The 16758-nt window shown below is 36.0% G+C and overlaps 1 protein-coding gene across 2 annotated transcripts in view; it reads left to right on the forward strand.

Moving 5' to 3' along the window:
* The window catches only part of LOC102217056 (A disintegrin and metalloproteinase with thrombospondin motifs 3-like), a 191407-nt gene that overhangs the window by 153099 nt on the left and 21550 nt on the right, over window positions 1–16758 (forward strand). For both annotated transcript variants that reach the window (XM_023343569.1, XM_023343570.1), the window contains exons 16-19: window positions 5421–5501; window positions 12035–12198; window positions 14608–14764; window positions 16077–16209. In XM_023343569.1, coding sequence (XP_023199337.1) covers window positions 5421–5501; window positions 12035–12198; window positions 14608–14764; window positions 16077–16209 — 535 coding nt within the window. The remainder of the gene's footprint in view (window positions 1–5420; window positions 5502–12034; window positions 12199–14607; window positions 14765–16076; window positions 16210–16758) is intronic.

The raw sequence follows: 16758 nt of genomic DNA on the forward strand, positions 1-16758 counted from the left end.
AGACGCAACTAGTTTGAACGTCATGAAAGAAACCCAATAACTAAAAGACAGACCTGAGAGACGTAGAGAAGAGTCTCGTATTTCAGACTTTTGTTGCAAGATGAAGAAATTCATAATAAATTTGACTGTCCTGACGGCTGCAGGAAAGCTTCTCTCTTTGAAAAATTAGAGTTTAGGTTTCATTTAATGTGGGAATACTTTAAAGGTTTAAGTGGTATGGAGAGATTTAAATGAATTTATGTTGTGCATAAGAGGAGCAGAAAATCATAAGATATTTTATCTTCTACCTATGGTGGCGTATTGAGGACATTTTAGATAAAAAAGGAGAAAATTCTAGCAAAAAACAAGGACAATTTCTGAGTTTGAAGAGTCAAAAATTTTTAACTTAAAACTCAGAAAAAAAGTTTTAAAAATGTTCAACGTTTGAAACTCTGAAATTTCCATGTTTTTTATAGAACATTTCTCAGATTATTCTCAATTTTTTTATTTTTTGTCGCAAAAAGCATAGACCGTTTGTAGGTTAATTATGAGTTTGTGTCAAATGAATGATTAATATGAATAATTATAATCATTCATTGACTTTTCAAAGTCCTTGTTTTTCTCGTAAACTTCTGGGATTAATTTGAAAACTTCTGAGCTTTTCTAGCAAATTTTCAACTTCGAACTAAAGAATTTTTTTTCTAGAAAGTTTCTGAGATTAATAGATATTTTTTGCAGAAATTTACTCTTTCTTTTCTCCTTTTGTCTATGACGCCCCCACTACGCTGTCGAATTGAAACCGATTGAAATGGGGATTTTGCTTTTAGTCTTTAGTTGTGCAGATGCTCAAGGTCACACATGCAGGGTAAGAAAGAGCAATCAGCAGAATGAAACTAAATTATGCTTCAGTCACATACAGACTTGAATTACAGTCACATTGACATTTTTTCATTTTTTATCATTGCTGAATTTGCTCTTACATGCAACATATAAAATCCTCTTTAGAAAATTTATATCAACAAAAATTTTATTTATTTTTGTCGTTAAAATCAAAACAGAAACTTATTTATAGACTTGTTAAGCTTATTGCAGTTAATTTTGATGATTTTTGGCAAAACTGCAATGGAAACACTGTTTTACAGTCACATGACCACCAACCGGATTTTACTACTGGCGGAAACCACGAAGAAGACAGGAAGTAGCTGGAGCATGGTGGTGTGTCATGTTTTTTTTAATGACTTATCTAAACAAACTGATCCACATGTGATTTTAGTTGGATTTTTTATTTAATAGAAACAACACAATTTTGAAATTCAAATTTTTTGCGACATTAGTGGATATTGAGGAAGTTTTGAAATGGAAACGCAGCGAGTAAAACCTTCCACAAAGAGAAAACGCCACAAAAAAGTTTATTAAACATATGGTGCTGCATCCAAGCATGTTTATGGAAAGTTAAGTGGAGGAAAAAAGTATGGGAGATAAACATGCACAAGGAAAAGCAGCTTAAGATGTAATCAATCAGGTTTATTTGTGTAGCACATTTCAGCATCACGGTAGTTCAGAATGCTTTATATCCATCAGTGATTTTTTATGCTCAATTTGAAGCATAGCTTTATAAACGATTGATAGAAACAACAAAATTTGAAATAACTTCCTGATTTTGACTAAAAACACAAAACAAAAAGTTTTCGCTAGTTGAGGTGATTTTTTTTTTCTAATTTCTTTTTCTAATTCAGGTCCATATTTAGTCGCCACCAATGTACATTTACATGTAACCTGTGTATTTTAAAATAACTTAGACTGCTCCTGTTAAGGTAAATAAGTGGAAATTGAAAAGGTTTTTCTATAGATTGTTGGTACAAAAGCATGCCACACTTTTCAGATTAACACTCAAAATTTTGAAATCTATGTATCATTTTGATTAATTTGTGATAAGTGAAAGAGAAACTGTTGACCTGAGCTTCTCACTTCTGCAATTTATCACCCGAGTTCATTTTGAGGAACCTGCTGCAAAAATACACACACCACACGTTGTAATCACAAGTTATTTAAAAGTAATTTTCTTGCTAGCTTATAATTACAACAACTATATATAAAGTACATGAGACATTAATAAAATCCTAAGTAAATATTCAGATATTTCTGGTCTAGTTGAAGATGCTTAACTGTGTATCTGTCCCAGTATTGAACAGATGGAAATTAGATTTTTCTGGACGGATATTAATGTGTGGGACGTTATGGTGAAACTGGAACACAGAGTAGATTATGGAGGTGTAGAAATTGCAACAACTTCCAGCAGATTGTTTGTTAATGTGCTAAATTTGCATTCAAAGTCAATAAATGAGCCGTTTAGCGGAATTAGTCGGAGCAAATATGCCTGCATAGGAAGTGTTGTATCTTTTTAATCAAAGCTGCAATTTCATTAAGAATCTTGGCTAAGCTTTATTAGTTTGAGCTCTGTGATTATTTTGTTTTTACACATTCAGCTGCACACATTGCTAAAGTAACCAGATTGTCTCTTAAAGAGGAAAATGCCTCCCTGCTGAGTCGACAATAAACTGGAAAGGAGTGTGTTTTGTGTTGTTTCGTTTAGTTTTTTTAGAAGAAGTTTTCTCTGTTTTAGCTGTGGGAATGAATAAATAACTGGAATGGATTCACCCTGAGGGTTTCTGTCTCCTCCTGACAGCAGCCGGGCTGTGATGAAGATCCATCCATCACTAACGACACTCTGAGCCTCAATGTGAAAACTTTAAAGTTTTTTTGTTGTTTTTAAGCAAATGTTTCACTGTAAAAGCACAAAATCCTGCCAAGTTTTTATCTAGTTTTACTTGAAATAGGACAAAAATTACTTTTACAGTGTTTTAATTAACCAAGCTCTTATAATGTTTCAGCAAGATGTAAGAGCTGGTTTTAAGTCAACAACTCCTTAGAATTTATTTTTTGTTAAGTTTCTCCTCAAGCCCAAACTTGTCGCTGCTCAGATCAAACCTTGTGAATTATTTTCCTGTGTGGCTACTATTGATCGTAGCAGCCTGCGACCACCAACTAGGAGGAAGTAAATGGACCCAGTATAACTCTTTAATGCTATTGGCTGAGAGGTTGCTAGGCAACAGTACTTTTTCTTCCATCAAATAAGAATTTGCAAGCGAGCAGCAAAGTTTGTGAGTGGAGATTTGATCCGAGCAGAGAGACATTTTGAGCGTGAGGAGAAAGGTTTGAGGAAGAACAGAGAAAATTTGAACGAGAGCAGAAGTTTTGAGCGTTCTCGACTTATGGCAGTAAAATACCCCCATATAATTTTGTTTTGTTTTATTTCAAGTGGGCTAAGATATCAGCACTAGACCAAAAACACTTGGTAAGGTTTTGTTTTTGCAGTGTTTTGTTTAACCAATCACCTTTCCTACAGGAAAACAGTTGAGCAAGAGAGCGCAAAATGACTCCCCACTGACGGAAAGCTCACCATGCAAGTATCCCAGACCGTAGTGCAGCTGGATGTCTAACGCTGTAGAAATCAGAAGAATCGCGTCTCAAACTGCTCTGACTAATTAAGTGTCTGTTTTGGTTTTCCCGTCTTCAGCTTGTTATAGGTAGAAGATGTTGTTCGTTGTCATGTTTGTGGCTTTTAAAAAGACAAACGTCGTTTTTTGGTTGGGGGAAAAACGTCCCTCAGAACCGGGCCGCTGACCTTTGGAAGCAATCCAGCGTGTAATTGGTGGCTCTCGGTGTGATTCAGTGGAACCTGACTGGAGCGCCGGCGCTCGGTTCGGCCCGGTGATTCACATCCACAGGGCCAATTTACGACAAGAGCCTTTTCTTTCAGAGCTTTAATCAAACTTTCATTTCCACCGAGGGGCGCCCGGCGCTCTGATGTCCTCCAGATTTATTCTTTAGTGCTGCTCTAAAGTAAGAGCAGCACCACTTCAACATATTTTTACTCAACTAAAAGTAAAACGTAGCTGCCCAAAAAATTACTCAATAAGAGTAAAAAAGTATTTGGTAAAAAATCTCCTCAAGTACTGAGTAACTGATCAAATTATCAATTGTTTAATATTTACAAATTACATCATCAGACAGAACAAAATATAAAGTTAAGTGGAAATTTTGGTATTTTTAGGACAAAAATTAACAAAAAGTAACAAAAAAACAAACAAAAATATTTTTTTTTCCCAAATCAGTTTCTATCAATAAAAACCTTATGAAACTTTAATAAAAACTGCAGGTGTTTGAATGTGTCTGGTGGATTTCCAGTTTGTTTTCCATTCAGTGGGTAGAAAATCCAGAAATCTTACTCAGTTTAGAGTAGAGATACTTCGTAATAACATTACTCAAGTAACAGTAAGAAGCGCAGCTTAGTAAAAATACTCCTATAAACACTTATTTTCAAAAAAGGTACTTCAGTAAATGTAACTAGTTACTGCCGTACTCTGCCTGTGCCTGCTGCTTCCTGAGTGTCGCACCGTCCTGTCAGTCGATTCTTCTGGTTTGCTGATTAGAAACTTTCCTCCACAGAGTTCTGCTGCTGGGAGAGACGGAGACACAAGGACTAACTGATCTGTTTCTGTCTGAAGGGAAGACCAGAGGAGCCTTCTCTCTGCCCAAAGGAGCTCGCAATGTGTTTTTAAATGAAAGTGAGGAGTCTAGAAATGTTCTGGGTGAGTGGCGGCGGGTTTGTGAGCGGTGGACATCTGCAGCAGAAAACCACAAATAGAGTAGAATAACTCTGCCTCATTGAAACGGCCTGAAGAGGCAGTTCATTTACAGGTGGAATGAACTGTTTCATTACAAAAACACAAAAATTCCCAAAGTATTTTGGTCTAGTTTCTAATGCAAATATCTTAATACACTTAAAATAAGACAAAACTAACTTACAAGGAACTTTTCAGTTGAAATCGGCTCTGATTTCCTTAGTTCTGGGAGATCTGTGATCAGCTGATACTTTAATGTGAAGCTGATTTTAGTCATATCAGATATTTAGTCAGATTTTGGTATCGGAAGTGAAAAAAGTGGATCAGTGCATTATAAGTAATATAGTCTGCCAGTGGACTGAGCACTTTTTCATCAACCATAAGGAATTATTTATTCAAATCAACATCCTCTATCTTGCTAAAAAGTTTCTAAGTTAGTTTTGTCTGCTTTATAATGTACTGAGGTATTTGCTCTAGAAACTACATCAAAAGTACTTTGTATGACTTTGTGTTTTTGCAGTGTTGGGCCTGTTTCAATGGGTTTTCTGTAGGAACATTAACTTTTTTTTAACTTTCTCTCTTCTTCAAACGTTGCTGCGTAGATCCAGAGTGAAGAAAACTTCTGCAGAAGTCTGATGTCCGCTGCTGCAAACAAAGAGTTTAGTTCTAGATCTGCTTAACTTTTCTGTCTCCTCTCATCTTCCCTAACCTCCCGCTTCTGCTGCTTCTGCTGCTGCTGCTGCGAACTCGCCGAAGGTTACCTTAAGATGTTTCATGTTCCTCCTGGAGCTAGACACGTGCTGATCCAGGAACGCGAGGCCGGCCCGCAGATCCTGGGTAAGTGGCTTCCCGCCAGACGCCTCGGCCCGTCCTCACCCACCGCCTCGCTGGAGCTCTAACTGGAAAATGTTCCCTAAATTCAGAGATTAGAAACTCTGCATAATTTATCTCTTGTCATTTTCCCGGCCCGAGAGAATCCACTTGCTCATTTATTATTCATAAACCTATTAAAGAATCGCTTTTGGGTTCCATCGCTTGTAAAAATATGTTTTTAGAGTTTGAGTCCACAGATATTTCTGGCCACATTTCGGATGAGTTGGCCTTATTTAAGCTGAGATTAACAGAAAGAGTCGGGGTGAAGCCGCTTCATTTCTCTAATTAGGTAATAAAACCTCTAATGAAGACTTTGAACACTGAAAGGTTGCTGAGAGGCCATGGAAAGCTAGCCGGCTAAATGACTTGGCAAATACCACAACGCATTTTAATGTTCAGATGAGCAAAGAAATCATCAAAGCAATAATTGCCTGAAGGCGAAAATGATCAGCGGAGAGTTTCACAGCTTTACTAGAGCTGTGATGCAAGTTCTTCTCCTCTGTCTGATAAAATGAGTCACAGAAGTTTTGGGTTAAAAGTTAAAGTTATGTTCAAAGTCACAGAGTTGGAATTTGCTCAGTTGTTTTCCACGTTATGTTTGCTCTGTCACATCTCTGGAAGCTGAAATACTGAAACGCAGGGCTCCTCACTACGCGATTACCTTATAATTTATTTTTTTGTTTTGATTTTATATTTTAGTTTCATTTTCAATCGTTTTTCAGTGTGTTTTTATTTAAATCAGAGGTGTTCAACATGGGGGTCGTAACACCTGGGGGCCACGGCTGTACTGCAGGAAGGCTGTGAAATTTCAGATTAAACATGTTTTGTATATTTTAAAAAAAAATCAAAGTTGTGTCTTTAAATACATATTAACATTCATGTTAATCCAACATGTAACAAATTGGTAGGAGGCATAAATAATCTATATTCATTTTTGTGTGCATTATATTCAGGTATATTTGGTGTTTGAACTGTTAAAAGGTTGCATGCATTGTGTAAAAACATGCTTAAACCTATTTTCTCATCGTCTGACTTTAAACCAGATAATCTCTCCATTATTCTGGCGTTTAGGAAAAAATAAATAGCTATGATTGTTTGCAACCTTTGGAATTGAAGAGGAGGCACCGGGTGCAACACGAGATGTAGAAAATAAATCAAGGAACCAACAAACTTGAAAACCCAACAACTCAACATAAAAGTAATTTATTTTCACTGCTTTACTTTAGGACTTAAACAGAAAGGAAGCAATAAATGGTAGGGTCTCCAAGGCCAAAGCAACAGAGACAAAACAGAAGTTTCATACCTGAACGCCCTGGCTGGCCAGGTTCTGTTCTGTGGCCAGAAAAAGAACAGAACAGAAGAAACAGCAGATAATCCATAACAAGATGTCTTCAATAATTCACAAAGCAAAAAAATCTAATCACAGAATCGCAGTCAGGACAAAAGATAAAGTTTTAACAAAACGTCCTGAAGTTTCAGCTTTTCCAGCAGACCTGCAAACAATCGAGAGAAGAAAAGAAAACGGCTCATTCTGGTCAGAGAGCCCCTAGAGGTCAGAGGACGTAGCTATGGTAACCCCACCTGACCTGGAGAAGTTTGGTCCGATTATCATAATCGACCTCCCTGCACTGCAAAAACACAAAATGTTACCCAGCGTTTTTCTTCAGTTTCTAGTGTAAATATCTTAGTACACCTGAAATAAGACAAAACTAACTGAGAAGTAAAGTTTCAGCAAGAAATGGAAGCTTGTTTAAGTAAAATGGGAAAAATGCCTTATAAGTGAAATAATCAGCATATTAACACCTATTTCTTGCTGAAAAATACATCTAAATTAGTTTTGTCTTATTTCAGGAGCACTAAGATATTTGCACTAGAAACTAAACCGAAGGACTTTGTAAGATTTTGTTTCTGCAGTGGGAAAACTTTAACTTTAATTTATGTCACATTGTCTTAACTTCCCATTTCATTTCTGTTCTTTTTGATGAACAGCTGAATCCTCAGTGTTTTCATTTACTGCTACAAATAAAAGCCAAATTAGATATCAGTTTTATGCCAGGTTCTTTTAATATAAATAAATAAAATATATAAAAAATATATTAGTTTTACAGCTCTGAGTTTAGAGATTGTTTTTACTTAAACAGTTTGTAGAATCAGATCTTTTGCTTCACAAGTCAAATTTCTCAGGTCATTTTCAGCAAACGTCTTATTTTAAGGACTTGCTGTTCTTTTTAAGCTGCAAACTGTTTATAAAAATAAAAATAAATATGTTTCTAAATTCCATGTTAATATTTTTACATATGACTTTCCCCTTTCTGTGTTTTTATTAATTGTGATACATCTGGAACAAGTAATTCTTCCATCTTTCCTTAACGCTCGTTCCAGATTAAAAACATCTTCAAAGCTGTAACTTGTTTCCCAAAACATCTCAACATTTATTCTGTGAAAGCTTATCGGAGCAGCAGGATTCGGTTGTTCATCGGATAAACAACTGAATGCATTAAAGATGCAGTTTATCTTTTCCCTTCATGTTTTGGAAATGACTCAATGAAAGTATAATTTATTTAGCTCTGTGACGTTTAGAACAAAAATAACCTCTGACTAAAGCTGAGAGACGGTCTTTGAAGTAAACTCAGGTAAGATGACAAAAATAACTAATTACTGTTATTTTCTGTCTGTAGAGTAAAAATAAAAAATAAGAAAGTGAACAATTTAAACAGATAAACTCTGGAGTGAACTAAACCAGCTGATTTAAAGTCTTCTGGGCTGAATGATGAATACATTTGAAATGTTCTGCTCCTGAAATAAATTCTGACCTGAAGATATTTTTTAAAACCAAAATGCAAACCTTAACATTTATGTAACATCACACTTTTGACAACTTTTATTTCACTTCATGCTGGATTTTTTAAATTTTTCTTTAAAGAGCAAAAAACAAAAGGTCAGTTTTTATCCCACAGATGTTTATGCATCTGATAAATATCAGATCAGTCTGAGTTTTCTTTGTCAAAACTGTTTTTTTATGATTAAAGTAGCAGAAAGAGACTTTTAAGCAGCGAGTTTTAAATGCCTACTGACATTTTAAACAGTGAAGTACAATTATTTCTGAAAAAAGCTACGAAGGCCCAACAAAAAGAATGGACAACTTAAAATGACTCACAACAGAAAACTGAAGAAATTAAATGGTTTAAAGTTTATTACTCTACATAATTTGAATATTTTTCAACACAATTTAAACACCCAGTTTGTAGCTAAAGAAACTAGAAAAAAAATGAAGCAACTTTTGCAGAAAGTTATTAAATGTTGAGGTTCATTGGATGTTGGAGTCGATGTTTCCCTTCTGCCACATGCAGAAACGCTGCTGCCCTGTTTTTGGGTCTGAGGTGGAAAACTGTCCTGAATCCTTTTCAGACACCTGGAACAATTATTTCTACGGAGCAGAGAGGAGCGGCGCCACCCGGCTTCTTATCGGCGCTCAATTCAAAAGCTAGCATCTGTGAGGAACCTTTGTGCACGTCGAATGGATCGCTCTCACGTCCGTAAAGGCAGCAGCGGTGCCAAACAACGAGCAGAAATGTTTCTAGAACGACACGCACAGCTGTCTGCTGCCTCTTTGTCGTGGGAAGGGTTCGCTTCTTTCAGGCGGAGCAACAGGAAACATCCTGGCTTCAGAACAGAAGAACCGTCATGGCCGCCGCAAACCGCCGGGGAAAACTATTGGCATCGTTTGCAACAAGAGAAAACTCTGAAAGGAGGCGAAATTGTTGAGCAAATGGAATCACAAACCAGCTAAAACAGTCTTTAAAGGGGCGTTTTCATCTGCAGGAGAGTTATCTTCTTAATACGTTTCTTCTTTAGGACATTCATCCAGCATGCAGAACGTTACTGAAAAACAAAATCCAAAATACACAACATTTATGGATTCATGCAGCATCACAGATTAATTTTTTCTTCAGGAAGTTCTACTTTCATCATTAAATAAATCTAATTATTTTATTGAAAATGTGTAAATAATTACATTTAATTTAAATTATAAACCTAAAAAATATTTATTGGTCTAATAAACTGAATAATACATAAATATATTCTAATAAATAAAACACAATTTATAGCTGGATAACTGATTTAATTATTCCTTCAATTTTTAAACAAATTGCATTTTTGTTTTCTTATGGACTTTAATAAAATAAACATTACAATAATGCCTTAAATACTAAAATTGATCAACATTATTTTATGCCTTCTGTCAATTTGTTACATGTTGAACTAATGTTAATATAAAAATACACAAAAATGTTTTATCAGAAATGTCACGACCCTCTTAACGAACCTCCACGACCCGCCCTTGTGTCACGACCCCCATGTTGAACACCTGATTTAAATAATAAAACTCTTTTTAAAACGTAAAGAAAACTGAAAATTAAACTAAAAAAATTTATCAAACAAGAAAGATATTAAATAATTCTAAATAAAAAATCGTTGGAATCAGATTTCTACCCGTTGATTTCATCCGTCCACTCCGACTCTGTTCCTCGTTTTCCTTTGTTTACTGTTTTTTGCTGGGTTGTTGACAGTTCACCCCGCAGCCTGCCGGGATCCCAGCATGAAAGAAAAACGCTTCACAACTGATTACCTTTATTTCTTTTATTCCCTGTGGCTGCGGGGAAAATCGATACTGCAGCACAGAAACGGGACCGAACAAAACACGAACCCAGCAGCTGAAAACATTTCACGGAGTCCGACCCGCTCATATGAAGCGTCTGAAAGCTAACAACCCGCGCAGCATCAGACCCGCTCCTCTTCATCAGTAAACGCTCTTCATCCACCGTCATTACCTGAAAATGACGCTGAGAGGAAGATTACTGCCTGCTTATTCTTCAAACTGCTGTTTTTCTCAAAACTCACATCTCCTGTCATGATGTCAATGTTACAAAATATCAGAGCGCTGCCTTGAACCTAAACCAATAATCAGGAAATGGACCGGTTGCCCCTGGTGCACCTACTAACTGATGAGAAGTCACATCAACTGTGGGGTTTTAATGACCACAAAAGGAATTTTGATTTTCAGAATAAATGATTGTACAGGTGCTCATTAAATCCTGCTTCATCCTGCTGGAAAAACAACTCCTACAGAGGCTTATTGTCCTTATTTTTCCTAAGAACAATAAATCACCTCGCTGAGTTTTGAAGCAAACTGAGCTGCTTTCACCATCTGCAGTAAAAGTCCTGGCAGAAAAAGAAAATCCAAACTGCAAATTGATTTCTCGTCTGTAACGACTGTAGATGTCAATCGACGCAATTCATAAATTGACCCCTTAAAATGCCAAAAGTGATGATCAGTCTCTAGTTTTCAGTCTGGTAGTCACAACATTTAAGTGAATCTCATTAATGGAAGTAATTTAGTCGTCAATAAGGCCAAACAATCAGTTTTTCAAGCCCATAAGTCATACTTTTTTTTATTAAACATAAACAACTTTTGTTTAGTTGTACGTGAAAAATATATGTTGTTTTTTTTCTTGTCTGTTCCCTTCTTGTATTTTGTCAGCCTTATATTTCTAAATAATTCTCTTAAAATTTATTCCAGCACATTTTAATGTACATAATGCATTTTAGTTTAGATAATAATGATATATAAAAAAATACATATGAGAAAATTGAGAGTTGAGACATTTCGAAAGAGATAAAATGACCAAAATCTTATTTTTTATCTCTGCAAAATCACAAAATCTTACCAACTAATTTACAAGAACATTTTCAGAAAAATATAGAAGTTTTCTTTAAGTCAATTATTCCTTAATATTGATAAAATTCTAGTTCTACTGGCAGTTTTTGTTGCTTATAAAATGGGGAAAATGTCTTAAGTGAAAAAATCCACCAGTGGAACTTTTATTTTTATTAATATTAAAGAATTATTGACTTAAAACAAGGTGCTATATCTTTTAATAAAATGTACTTGTAAGTCAGTTTTCTTATTCTAAGTGTACAAAGATATTTGCATGCATTCAGTGACTACAGTGAGAATGAAGTTTTGTCACAATAAACTTCTTTATATTTCACAACTGGTTTTAAAAATAACTCAAAACACATTTTGGTCTCTGTAGAAATCTGCCCACAACTGTGAATTTTGGCAAGTGCTTAAAAATTAAAGTGCCAGCTCCAACAACATCAACATTTGTATGTCATTATCCGTTTTATAATTTTTTCTTAGTAAAATTTAGAAGGTTTTTTTTTTCACTGTTAGAAAGTTAGTTTGTGCACCAGAGAAAAAAGTGTCTAAAGCTCAGTGCCTATTAAATATTTCTGATTAATGTTGATATTTTAATAATCTAAGCCCTATCATAACCTTATGCTTATGCATTTAAGTGCAATCAGTGTTATTGTGTGTGATTAATTCAGACTTAAATGTTCAGGCAGATTTATAATAAATCAGAGCAGAGGTCGGGCTGGTAGCGGAGGTTTCTCCAGTCTGATGATTTCTCCCACCGAATGACTGATTGCAGCAATCAAGAACCAGGCAACAGGACACTACATCCTCAACGGGAAGGGAGACGAGCTGAAGTCCAGGAGCTTCATTGACCTGGGAGTGGAGTGGCACTACATCCTGGAGGGAGACGTGGAGACGCTGCACACCGACGGACCTCTGCACGACCCCGTGGTGGTTCTGGTGAGGCGCTGCAGGGCACAGGCTTCAGAAACAGATCCATGCCACTAAAACGTCAACAAAACTTCTCCTTACTTACCCAAAGTCAGATTTACACTGCAAAATCACAAAATCCTACCAAGTATTTTTGGTCTAGTTTCTAGTGCAAATATCGTAGTACACTTAAAATTAGACAAAACTAACATACAAGTAACTTTTCAGTAAGATACAGGAGCTTGTTTTAAGTAAATAATTCCTCAATATTGATTAAAAAGTTCTAGTTCCATTGGTGGATTATTTTACTTATAACATTAGAAAAATATCATGTTATACGTGAAATAATCTGCCAACGGAACTAGAACGTTTTAATCTATTGAGGAATTATTGACTTAAAACAAGCTCCTACATCTTACTGAAAAGTTACTTGTGTCCTATTTCAAGTTTACTAAGATTCAGTATTTGAGCTGGAAACTAGACCAAGATTACTTGACAATATTTAATGTTTTAGCAGTGCAGGCGTTTTAAAAATGTAATTTTCAAGTGTTTTCAACACATTAAAGTGGATCTATTAGGATATATTTACCTTTTGTTCTTACATTGGAGTCTAACTGCTTATAAAAACAGTCCAAGCACTTAAAAAACCACCCAGAAGTTTTTTGGTGTCTGGAAAATGAGCCGTTACAAAAACATCTTGATTGTTTGGTCATTGGACAGGTATTGCACTGTTACCTAACAACCCCAGTGAAGCTCCACCCTGTCACCTAGCAACCCAAGCTGAGCTCCAGCACGTTTGGTCAGCTGGTTTTGTTGTGGACTTTCCATTTAGAAACCACTTGCTGCTTCCTTGTTGGTTGTGCAGGAGGCTCCACTTCTGCATTTCAAAGATGTACAGTTGTATAATTATTCATCCATTTGCAACCATTTTCGCGTTGAGTTGAGTTTGGGAGGCGTGGCCAGCAGCAGCTTACTTGGATTTAAAGTGACAGAGGCCCTAAAACAGCTTGAAATAGGCAAAACTGAGCAAACTAAAGTCTCATCCTCTAATGATTTTGTGTAAAGAATTTAACAAATATGTTTTGTATTGACCATAGACAGATTCTAACCTGATCAAGGACCAATAATTGGTCACCTTTAACATGTAGATATCACCACTTCTGTTTACACTTTAAACAGTCATTGTTTTTAACCAATAAGATCACATATAGTCGTCTTCTGTGACATTTTACAAGGTTGACACACAGAGATGACGTTATGTTAATCTTTTAAGTGCTATCCTGTCGTTCTAAGCCCAAAGCAAAAGCTGTGCCCACATTCTCAGCACCAAGTGGAGCCTGTTCCCAGTTGGACTCCAACGATTCTGCTTGCTTGATCCTGACCTGATCATAATCATGGTCAGGATTATGATCCTTCTGTCTGTGATTTTCATTTATGTTCTGATCTTCTAACCCAGGAAAGTCAAAATCATTTTCATTCTGGGCAACATCAAGATCATAAATGTTCTGAAAGGTTGGTTGTGCCAGAATGCACAGATAAAAACTGATCAAATATGGATAAATAGATGACTCTGCATTCGCTAAGTACTTCTTAAATTAAACAATATTGAACATCCAGGATTTCATGATTGTTTTTGTGATTTTGCTATAAAAATCAAAGATTTTGAGGATTTGATTATTTGAAAAAATTTGCAGTATTTGCGCTTATATATGACTTTTTGTTAAATGTGACTTTTTGTTACTCCTCATATTGATAACCGACTGTAACTTGACATCAAGTGCAGTAAAAAGTAAGAAATACTGCAGCCTGCAGGTGGGAGTTAGCAGTCATTTAAGCCCAACGTTTGTGTTAATTGTTGTGGAGAATTTTGAATAATCTCACAAATATACATTAGTGCGAAACACAACAAAAACCTGGAGGCGTCTGAGTCTAGAGGGCCCTATAAAAAGTTATGACGGGCCGGATGTGGCCCCCGGGCCTTCAGTTTGACAGGTGTTTAACTCCAGTTTTAGCAGTGTAATTTAATCTGAAGATTATTCTGAGACAAAGTGAAAAGGTTTCTATGAACCATTTTTCATGAGTCATTGAGTCGTGACTATGTTATTATTCAGAGTTGCTCTGATGTATTTCAGCAGGAAGATAATAGCTTGTGTTTTTATTAAAGACAACACAGAAGTAGACAAGTAAAGAGGGAGTATCACTTCACCTTCTGGTGTCGCAGTGCTTTGTCTAACCATTCACTCTCCTCCAATTACCCGTCTCATCACGAGCCAATTACCTTAGCATGGTTGCACAAAGAGCCATCCTGGCTTTATTTTCCCCTCCTATTGAAATCATCCACAGTTTATTTGAACAGCTCCAGTCTCTCACTGCAGATTTGCCGTATGGATCAGGCTGTGACGCGCCGGCTTTTGTTTTTGCTCTCTTCCTGGTTTGTAGATTATACCGAAGGACAATGAGACACGATCCACGTTAATGTACAAGTACATCATCCACGAGGACTCGGTGCCGGTCAACAACAACAACGTGATCCAGGAGGAAGCGTACGAGTGGGCTCTGAAGAGCTGGTCGCCGTGCTCAAAGCCCTGCTCTGGAGGTAAATCATCACATTATCCTTCAAAGGTCTCAGAGGGACGTGACTGCTGACACACATTAACATTTTCCACTTTAAGTCCCACTCCGCCAAGCAGCAGTTTATAAATATGATCCCAGTTTAATTCTCACACTTTAAACGAGTTGAATAAGTATGATGGAGTATTAGTGCCATACTAGGAGGAAATAAAAATATTAAATTATGACTATAAAGTCCTAAATTTACAAGAACAAAGTCATAATATTACAAAATAAAGTTGTAGCATGATAATAAACAAAAAATATTTTAAACATAAAGTCCTGAAATTCACAAGAATAAAGTCATAATATTACAAATATAGTGGTATGAGAATAGTCATAATATTACGAGAATGAAGTGGCATTATGATAATAAGCACATAATGTTGCAAATATGGTAATAAAACTACAAGAAATAAGTCATATTTTATAAAAACAAAGTCGTAATATTAGGAGAATAAATTTTTAATGTTATAATAAACTCGTATTTTGAGTATAAAGTCATAAAAATACGAGAATAAAGTACATAATCCACAATAAAGCTTGGTTTTATTTTAATCTTTTTATTTATTTATTTTTTTGACATATTTTTGCCCTGCACGTTCTGTTAACTTATCGATTTTGGCCCACATGACATGAAGTTTGGACTCCCCTGTTCTAAAGACTTTTCCTTACGATTTGTTTTCTCTTTCCTGATTTACGGACAGTCAGTCAGTCAGTCAGTCAGTAGGTTGTTACAAATCATCTGACGCCTCATTTGAATAATTTTTTGCTCTCCAGTCGTTTTAATCACTTGATGGGACCCATCTGTTGGTTTTTGAGTGCAGCCGCTCTGCCTGCTGTGGTTAAGGATCTTTTCATCGTCTCCACTGTCTGCTCAGTATCTGATGCTCTGCAGTATGAACCAAAAATAATTCAGCTTGTTTATTAATTGGATCAGTAGCTGCAGTAGCAGCTCAGTAAGGAGGGGGAAGAGATCGATCTTTTCACATATTATCTGTATCATAACAAACTGTCACAACATGGTGACAGTTTAACAATATGTAAAATATACATATATATATATTTTTATAAAAGTTACATACTGCAGCTTTAAGCCTTGGGGCCTGGATACATAAAAATCTAAGATTTCCCTGCTGAGGTGGAGATATTTATGCCTGACAACACGATCCTGCTTCTGGGGCTCTGAGGCTGATTATTGCTGCCGTTTAAACCATTTAATAAATGTCTTCGAATCAATTGCTTCCTTTTTACGCACTGCCAAGCAGTCCGTAATTAAAGAGTCTCCTCTTTCCCAGGGTTTCAGTACACCAAGTACGGCTGTAGGAAGAAGGGAGACACAAAGATGGTCCACCGCGGATACTGTGAGGTGAACAAGAAGCCGAAGCCGATCCGCCGAATGTGTAACCTTCAGGACTGCACTCAGCCTCAGTGAGTACAGCTTTCTGTCACAAAGCGCTGAATAAGATACAAATGTTATTTACCTAAATGTAATTCTCTTTTTTTTCTGAGATTTAGAGAGAAGTTGAAATGAAAAACTTATCCTGTTAAAGTCAGCTCTGTTTTTTAAATCTGTACAACGTTTGGTTTACATTGGACTCATTATTTCTCAAAATACAAAAATGAAATTGTTAAGAGAAAGTGATGCTAAAAAACAGTATAAAAAAGTGAAGATTTAATGCAGGTGTTCCACAAGAGTGAAAAAGAAACGTAAAACTTTTTTGTTTTCTACGCAGAAACAGGAAATAAACTCCCGTTGCTACTCATGGTGCTGAAAGTCAGCTTTAGGTTCAGCATTCATTACTTTGTTTACTTCTAAATTCATTGAACATTCAAAAACTGTCTTTGCACTTTGAACTACATAGCTCACAACAGACGTAAAAAATGTGATGTAACAAACCGAATGACATTTTTCTCATTATAAAAGCAGAACTTGGCATGGCTCAGTTACTGCCACCAAAGTTTTGCAAACTTTCAAAA

The sequence above is a fragment of the Xiphophorus maculatus genome, chromosome 12, assembly GCF_002775205.1.
Source record: "Xiphophorus maculatus strain JP 163 A chromosome 12, X_maculatus-5.0-male, whole genome shotgun sequence".
Lineage (NCBI taxonomy): Eukaryota > Metazoa > Chordata > Actinopteri > Cyprinodontiformes > Poeciliidae > Xiphophorus > Xiphophorus maculatus.